At 39.8% G+C, this 9,237-nt stretch overlaps 1 protein-coding gene across 1 annotated transcript in view; it reads left to right on the forward strand.

The window, feature by feature from the left end:
• LOC139418081 (double C2-like domains, beta) overlaps positions 1 to 7,928 on the forward strand; it is a 282,128-nt gene extending 274,200 nt beyond the window's left edge. The window contains exons 14-16 of the mRNA XM_071167258.1: positions 1,219 to 1,300; positions 3,738 to 3,834; positions 4,572 to 7,928. Of these exons, the coding sequence (XP_071023359.1) occupies positions 1,219 to 1,300; positions 3,738 to 3,834; positions 4,572 to 4,708 (316 nt within the window). The 3' untranslated portion in view covers positions 4,709 to 7,928. The remainder of the gene's footprint in view (positions 1 to 1,218; positions 1,301 to 3,737; positions 3,835 to 4,571) is intronic.
• Positions 7,929 to 9,237: the final 1,309 nt, after the last annotated feature.

A 9,237-nucleotide genomic window follows, 5' to 3' on the forward strand; every position in this document is an offset into this window, starting at 1 on the left:
ATTGTCCTATGTTATTTAATTAAAGTGTGAGATGTCGGCCAATATGGACTATGCAGTCAAGTTGGTTTGAGAAGAAAGCAGTTGGCTTTATAGCGAGAGCCTTACTACAGACAGAGTCAAGTACTGCAGTTCTACTGGACTCAGTGGGGAGCTCGATCAAACTTACTTGAGCTCCAACTTCAGTCAAACCCCACTACTCCACCCAGGGTTTAAATCACACATTGACTCTTGGGGGTGCCCAAAATCTATTTGGATTTCCTGACTTCGAAATATTATGCATTTTTTTACTTAAACATTTATGGAGGTGTTGATTGTTATGGGGTGCCCAGCACTCCTGTAATTCTAAACATGACTGTTGCTCTCCAGACTCTAACCATGACTGTTGCTCTCCAGACTCTAACCATGACTGTTGCTCTCCAGACTCTAACCATGACTGTTGCTCTCCAGACTCTAACCATGACTGTTGCTCTCCAGACTCTGTCATTGTGCATTGTCAGTATGCACAGCACAAAAAGAACCACTGCTGTAGGAAGTCATTGTAATGACTTCCATTATTTACTTCTATTCGGGAGCATTGCGAACATTTTAAATGTATTTCTGGAGATCAGAGCTTTCAGTGGGACCTAGGTTGTGTCTCAAATGGCACCCTATTCCCCATATAGTGCTTTTATGAAGTAGTGCACTATATGTAATGTGGGTTGCCATTTGGGATGCAATCCTAGTCTAGAGCCACCAACTCCATGCTATTGTATGTTAATACAATATGGTAATCAACCTTTCAACCCATAGACTGTCAGTCACTGTAGCAACAGCTTACTTAGAGCTGGCCTCAGTATGCTGCCCACCATCAGGTTATTAAATATAATGCCACAGCATCCTCTGGTGGTAGAATTGGTATAACATTCAGTTTGATCAGGCTCAATTAATTAGACATATTTTCTGTCTCATTCATTTTCATAAATACCTTTTCTCATTCCTTTTAATATTGGAAATGTTATGTCCAATATGATATCGCTATATTTAAGTCAGTCATTCCTGCTGGACTACTTAGAGTTCAGAGAAGCAAGACGTTTCAACATTCTGTGTCCCTGGATGGAATCTCCTGACTGCCTGTCTATTATAGTGTACAGCACACCCAAGAATCCACAGAAAACAACCGTAGACTGTAGAGAGACCTTTGCTGTCAATGAAGGTTACTGCTTTATGTCTTGTCTGCAGGTACCTGAAGCCTGATGAAAACAAAAAGTCAAAGCACAAGACTGCTGTGAAGAAGAAGACCCTCAACCCAGAGTTTAACGAGGTAAGGAAGGACTCACTCTCTCTTCCTCTCTTTTCGGTCTCTCTTTCAGGGCTGTCTTGTCTCTCTCAGATATCACAAATCCCTCCAATAATCCTTCCCATTTAAGACTTGAGACTGAAGAGGAACCAGACATTTTCAGATAAAGCTTTATCAACTTACTTATGACACTCATTTTTCAAATTTGTCTAATTATACCTAACTTTTTTCCAGAATGATAGAACTATATGAAAATCACAACTTTAATACTGACTCATTCTACATGTACTAATCTTACCATCACATCTCTTCTTACCATCACATCTGGCACCTCAATCTCTCTGGGTATCACACACTAGTGTTCATTTTTTACTAGAATGCGTTGAATAAAGAAGATTGTAATTATTTTATTGGATTTTACCATTTATCACAGCCATTAGCATGGCAAAGTAGCAAGTAGCAACAAATCTTAGGTTAGAAAAGCCAGTTATCCGTTGAAGATGTTTCAGGGCACAGAGGTGAGTTTCCATCCCCTCCAGCCGACTCGGCTATGATGCTCCGGGCCTCCTTCAGATCAGCCCTCTGTTAATTGTCATTGAGAGGCCAACTTGACTGTAGTAAAAGCTTGTTTCCCCCACATCTCCTGAGCCTGCCTCTTCTTCTCTAAATGCCACACAACCACTCTACCATAGAGTCTGTTATGCTGTTCAGAGCAGTGGGCTCCAGAGAGGCCCCGCTTTCATGCTCAGACCGCTGCCAAAGAGCTAGCTTACTGTAGCACTCGACTGCAGCATCAAGTGGCTCACATCGGAGTGTTCAGCCATATCAGAGTGAATGGCGTCCTCCCAGACCACGCAAAGCCTGTGCCTTGACATTTCCAATGACATTTCCTTTAGAACCCATTTCCATCCTGTTGCTTGTTGGCCTTTCGGCTCAAGATAAGGCAACCTGGGCTTCCTGTGCATTAGGAAGGCATTTTGATTCAATAAGACGAACAGATACATTTGAGTATTGTGGGATTGATAACTAAATGGATTCCCCTCTATCAGCATGATTATGTATGGTTATAGGCAGCAGTAATTAATTGTCATTGATAACATTATTTAATACTTTTATACACATTTATACTTGTTAAAATATCTAACTGTTTGACCTCCTAAAACACCACTTTCATAGGGTTTCTTCAACATTCTAAAGCTCCCATTATTGAAAACTCCCATGACTTTCAACATTCTATTCATTGTAAACAATGTGACTTTGGATGCAAATCAGCTACTTTGAACACTTTCCCCCAAAAAGTACACAAAAATGTATAGTGTATGAAATCTTAGTCTACTTCTCTGCTATTCATATTGGAACAGAAATATCGTCTACCAATCAAATTATAGCAATTGGGGAGCACATGAGAATGATGACACACAGCTCACCACAACCCACTAAAAAACGAACCCGCTATAACAACCCCCACACTCACTAACCAAACTACAATATTCATGGGTTGCATGTTTTGTCACAATATTGTTTTGAACATTCTCTTGAGGACTGATGCCCAAGTGAATGTTCTACTCAATGCTTTGTTAATTAGCACTGGTGAAGATTTCATCAAAACTTTGCTAGCTAATGGCAACATTGCCCTTTCTCTAAAGTAAATTTGACAACATCATAATGATGGCAAAGTTTTTCCTACTTATTATTTCCCTACTTTAACACTGTCATCGTATTTCCAAGCCCCGTTCAGAGTGACTGGGTTTCAGTCATCAGCCAGGCACCAATATGTGCAGCTGCAGCGTCCGTAGGACATTCATCACAGTGGCAACGACGCGACTGAGTGACGGAGGTGTAACCCGTGAATAGTTAACCCTATAGCCTACCTATCTAAAACATTCACTATAAATATTACTACTGCAATGTCCTGGTACTAGTACCTCTGGGCTACTTACTACTACTTCCTAGTCTCCCACTGATGGCTACTATAAACTATTTATTTTTAAAAGTCCCTCCCTCTACTAAACCAATTTTTCAACACTAACAAACTTCTTCCACTAGATGCACCATCATATTTCTCTCCCTAAATAATAGCCTAAAACTTTTCTAATTCCTTATGAGTTAAAGTGTAGTAGTGTGATGAAATATGGGCTCTAACTGCCCCACACTGCAAAGTAATAAGGTTAATATAATAGTCCATAAAAGTAATCAGACCAGATATTTTTATATATTCTTGACGATATTTCACTGCTTCACTTAAGTTTAAAAAAAAATAATAATCTTCAACTAAAAAAAAATAGCTGAAGCAAGTCACACAATTTTACTTTATGTAAAATTATATTTCTAGTATTTAAATAAGATTCCTTTGATTATGTTTCTGGTGGAATCTTTTTGGGGGGATAACCTTGCTTTCTGTAAGAAGCTGTTTGGCATGTCAAGTTTTTACATTATTTAAATGTTTTACTGACTTTTGTAGGAGTTCTTCTATGAAATCAAATATGCAGATCTCAGCAAGAAGACACTGGAGGTGACCGTGTGGGATTACGACATTGGCAAGTCCAACGATTTTATAGGTAAGCACTAAGCAGGCGTTACCAAGCGTAGTGACCAAAGCGTTGTGCGCAACTGCACACTGCCCTGCCATCCACACCAGTGACACTCCTGACCAGCCTGGGCTCCCCTGCCTCTCTGCACCTGGCACCTCTGTTTACAACTCCTGTTCACCCACCAGAGGCCTCCATGTGTCCTGATACCTGCCCAGGGACACAAACTTGGATCTAAATGACAACAACAAACAACTGAGCTCTAAAGGAGCAAGCACGAAACAGTGACCCCTGGTGCGTGCCAGCCAGGCTATCAGCCTTTCAGATTGTCGTGCCAACATGTGGTTGGTGGGCGAGACATTGAACTTGAAGTGCACTTGAACTTGTCTGAGTGAGGGAAGTTCTGTAAATTACAAGGACTCAATGTATTTTGAAATATTAGACGTTGAGGATTATAATACAATGCCTTCAGAAAGTATTCATACCCCTTGACTTATTTCACATTTTGTTGCATTACTGTCTGAACTTAAAATATATATTTTTTTTAATAATCTAATCCATCTATCTATACACAATATCCCAAAATGACAGTGAAAACGTGTTTTTAGATTTAAAAAAAATGTATTTATTGAAAATTAAATACAGAAATATCTAATGTATACAAGTATTCACACCCCTTTGCTATGACCCTCCAAATTGAGCTCAGGTGTATCCATTTTCTGTTGTGTTCTTACCCTTTTCTGCTGTTCTCCCGTCCCCGCTCTCAGGTGGCGTATCCCTGGGCATCAGCGCCAATGGGGAGAGGCTCAAACACTGGTTCGACTGTCTCAAAAACAAGGACAAGAAAATTGAGCGCTGGCACACTCTGACCAACGAACTTCCTGGTACAACATTCAACGACTAATGGCCCATCTACACTACCTACACATTTGCAAGTAAGGCCCCTCCCATACTTGCTGTGGACAGGAGTTCAGCCTTGATCGACCAATTTACCAAATCACACTCCAGCTTTCCCATTTCCGGAGACATTTACCAAATCACAGCTCTTGTTTTCTGTATTTCTCTCCCAAGGTTTTGAGCTCACCCATTATCTTCTATCCCCTTCTGATAATGTGCTGTCTTTAGGGCTTATTTGATGATTCTGCACCTGCAGCTGTCCACGAAACAACGGTTTGGCAGTGTTGAGAAAGAGTCTGATGTATGTCCCAACAAAACCATAAGTGTGCAACACATGGGAAACACAAGGTTTGCTGCACAAAACTAGAGAATAGATTATATTTAAATTGTTTGCTGTCCATAGATGCATATTCACTAGGTTTACTGGCAAATGTACTGGCAGATATGGGGAATGTGCACTTTGTTGAAATGACAGGAGAAAAGTGTGGATTATTTACTTCAGACACTGCTCTAAAAAGCATGTAATGTTTACAAGTCTAGGACGCAGCTCCACACACCTATGCTGTTCCTCTCAAGTTCGTCTTTGCAGGAGAAAGGGGGAAAAAGACACACGTAATGTGTTTTATATAGATGGTTTACTTTCAGGCCATTGCAAATGTCTAATCCTGTGATGAAGGGTTTGGGCTAGGAGAGGGAAATGAGGAAGGGGTGAGGCATTTTTAATAAAGTAGCGCTAAGTATCTTGTTGCTTGTGTTTCAGTTGTTTTTAAAGTAGAGTAAAATGTACACTACCCCAATCAGTGTATCAGATGAATGTAGACTATAACCCTTCTATCCCACAGTACAGTAACTCCTCTGAGAATGTGCACCCAAGTGCTGTGTGTTATTGAACCAGTTCATACATAAAATTCAAGGTCTGATAAACATCAGAGAGTTGCATTGGATGGCATGGGAGGAAGAGAATTTAACTTCTGCAGCCCCATTGGCAAACTGTCAATGATGTTGCTTGAGGCGGAACATTGTCCATAGATCTATATTTTTAATGACATGAGGGCTGTCATGGAACTACCGATTCATAGTTAATGTAGTGGAATGTACGAGTTGGCGCTGCTTAGTCTCAGAACTCTATTTAGTCGAGGAGAAGGCAATATGACTCAGAACACACTTCACACTTATTTGATATCAAAGCACGGTTTGATCATTGTGCAAAATTAAGCATTTTATATTCACCTTTTTATTGTTGCCTGTTGTCTAAGAAATCACAGGGCTAAAATGTATGTTTATGTGTGTGTGCACATGTTTGTACTGTATGTATGTTGGTGAACGCAACCAACAAATTGTCCTTTTAATTGTGAAATATTCAACTGGCCAATTCTTAGCCAACAGGTAATCATTATATATGTATTGCTAGTGTTTTCCATTGTACATGTTGTTGGCATTCAAACTTGAACTGTACTTTTAGTTTAAGTATAGCAGCATACAACCAGTATATACCCGACAGGACATGATTATAAATTGTTTAATTTTGTGTTATCATTTATTTTACCCATTGTGATATTTTTGACAGCTTTTGTCTTCCTTTAATAATCTCAAATTGTGTTCCATTTCATTCTTAAACATGCAGTGAGCTTAATCTCGAGGGTATTTTTCATTTTCATTGACCTACCCATGTGGGCTTAACGTTCCTACTTCATCTTCACAGTTTACTCAAGAGAGGGTCAAATATACCACCTGTCTATCTGAGCGTTAGTCTCTCTGGCCTGGTGTGGAGAGTGAAACACTAACTCTCATTGGCTATGCAGCAGTCAAATATCTTCCCCCTCTACTAATGAGAAGTTGTTTTGGACACAAAGGTTCAACACTATCTCTTCATCAGTCCTACAGGGGTCAGGCAGGCATGAAGGTGGTCTCTTTCTCAAATGCATATACAGTCGCAACAGCAGCCCAACCTGTGGAATTTTGTAATCTGTTTGCCTTTGTACTCAAAACTGGATATTATGACAAAAATGCATGCAGATGTTATTGGTTTGTCATGAAATGACTTTGCTTAATGTTTGATACTGCTGTTTTTTCTGTGAAAAAAATAACACAACTGTGGATGCTACAAGAATGTCAATATTTCTTCTGGACAACGTTTTGTACCTTTGAACACTATCGCATTGACTGTCTGGGAATGTGACTGCACGTGAAGAAAATCTCTGCCTCTGTTTTGTTCCTTTTTTTAACACTCAGGCAATTGTTTGCATAGTTCTGGTGGTTCTCTGGTTTTCAAAAAATTATTAAGAAAAACAATTAGATTTTCTCCTATTTCATTAGTCTTGGCACGGAATGGCCGTATGATTGTGCCTTTTCTTTTGTAACAGTGTATTTTTGCACCACTCAAGATTAGATCATAGCTTTTCATATGGAAATAATACATGGCACATTTATATTTCTGTATATGCGTTAGTATCGGAACACTGTTTTCCTCTTTGAATATTTCCCACCCAAATGACACGAGGCCAGTGTCATTCCACTATGTGATGGTGTTGACAGTGAGGGCAGGGGGGTGCAAGGTTGAGGTGGAAGCATGGATTTATACGTCTGTGGATGGAAGAGGTCACAATGAAGGGCAACAGGGTCTGTATTAACAAAGTGTCTCAGAGAAAGAGTGCTGATCTAGGATCAGTTTTGCCTTTTAAATTATAATGAATTATATTATATGGACAGGGGTGACCTGATCCTAATCAGCATCCCTGGTCTTAGACGCTTTGTGAATGCGGGCCCAGATCCCGATTTCTGAACGTAGTACACAAACCACAGATAAGCCAGTATGCCAAGTTACATCTTCTACTTATATGGAGGATGTTTTAGTGTATTTTTTTACAGTAAACCGAATGTGGCAGACTGGTGATGAAAAGGCTGTGAATTTAATTAGTCTGAGCTTATTATCTTGGTCAGGTGTTTTTTGTACTGACAATTACATCTGTGGCAAGTTGCCAAGCATGCCACAGAACATTGTGTTTTGTAAGCTGTTTTCGGCTCACTGAAGGTATTCATCTTCAAGTAACAACGATAAGGTTACCAATATTGCCCATATTCATTGAGCGTACACCATATTCATTACATTATCCAGTCATGTACATTTTTGACCCAGCAAAAAAAACTCTACCAGAAACCAGAATATTTATTATTTTATCCATTTTTTTTTATTTTAAGTATTACATTATTCCTTACATTTGTTTTTTACTCTGGCGAATGGTGTGCTATTTGTATGTTTAAATTTGAAATCTTGTTCAATAAAGTAGAGAACCTAAATAATATTGCCTCATGTTGTAATGTTATGATTCTTTTGATTCTCAACCCCCAGTTCTGGAGAGCTACTGGGTGTGAAGGCCTTTGCTTAGAGCAAGAAGAGCCCTGTGGCTTCAGACTATTGGGTGTGGGAGAGTGGGAAATCTGGGGACCCGTTGTCCAAGTAGGCTACACGTAGCGACTGTATGTGTGTGGAAAACATTTAATCACAGGTAAGGCATTTAACTTGTTTAGTATAGTCCGTTTGTAACTCCACTCAATACTTGTAGCTGTATAGTCCGTTTGTTTGTGTTGTTGGTCTTGGCTAGCTTAATGTTCCGTTCGGTAGCTAGCTAGCACTCACTCACTCACTCACGTGGCTCCTAGCACCTTCATGAAAAGAGTCATGAGGGAAGCTTTAAAATATTGCCTTTTTCTAAGTAGTGAGAACACTTGTGAGCAGGCAATGATGTAAATGTATGTTTAGACATTGTACTTTTGAGTTTTGTAATTGACTTAAACAAGCAGAGAAGAAAATAGTTTTTTGCTGTGAATCAATGGGGTAACCACAGGTTATTTTCCCCACAGGCAGGCGGGACTGTGACATTCTATCTAATACTGACTGGGACTCCGAAATCCTCCAACCAGGATTTCTGGGAAACCAGGGAATTTATTGAAATGTCACAGAATTTTGCAACCCTACCGTTATGTCAACTTCTCTGCAAGGGAATGGACCATGGACGGATTAAACTGAAGCCTGCCCTCTAGCGGTGTGTATTTGTAATTCCACAAGTGCAACATTTGATACTGTGACAGCTGGTCTAATGCTGCGTTGACATGCTGTTTTTGTTGTCTTTTTTTTTTGCCTTCAAGTTTATTTTAAACAAAAAACAACAATAACAACCATCACAAAACTATGATAACTGAAGTGAAAGGCTTGTATATTTTATTCCCATTGTCTATAAAAGTAAAACAGCTTTTGCAAATTAAGTAGTCTTTTCTGTTATTCCTGTCTTTACAAGTACTCTCATTTCTCCTCCACTTCTGCAGTGGGAGGATTTGCTTTGTATTTGCCCCCCTCGACGTCATAGTGGATCACGTTGTCCCAGATGTCCTCCTTGGACGACATAAATGTTTCCCTCTTCTTCTGCCATCTCAGGCCTACATAGAGCACCACGATCACCAGGAGTATGACCATGCACAGTAAAATGGCCATCACTGCCCCGGTGCTGAGACCCACTGGTAGGAAGACTGCTTCTGCTG

The sequence above is a fragment of the Oncorhynchus clarkii genome, chromosome 10, assembly GCF_045791955.1.
Source record: "Oncorhynchus clarkii lewisi isolate Uvic-CL-2024 chromosome 10, UVic_Ocla_1.0, whole genome shotgun sequence".
NCBI classification, from domain to species: domain Eukaryota; kingdom Metazoa; phylum Chordata; class Actinopteri; order Salmoniformes; family Salmonidae; genus Oncorhynchus; species Oncorhynchus clarkii.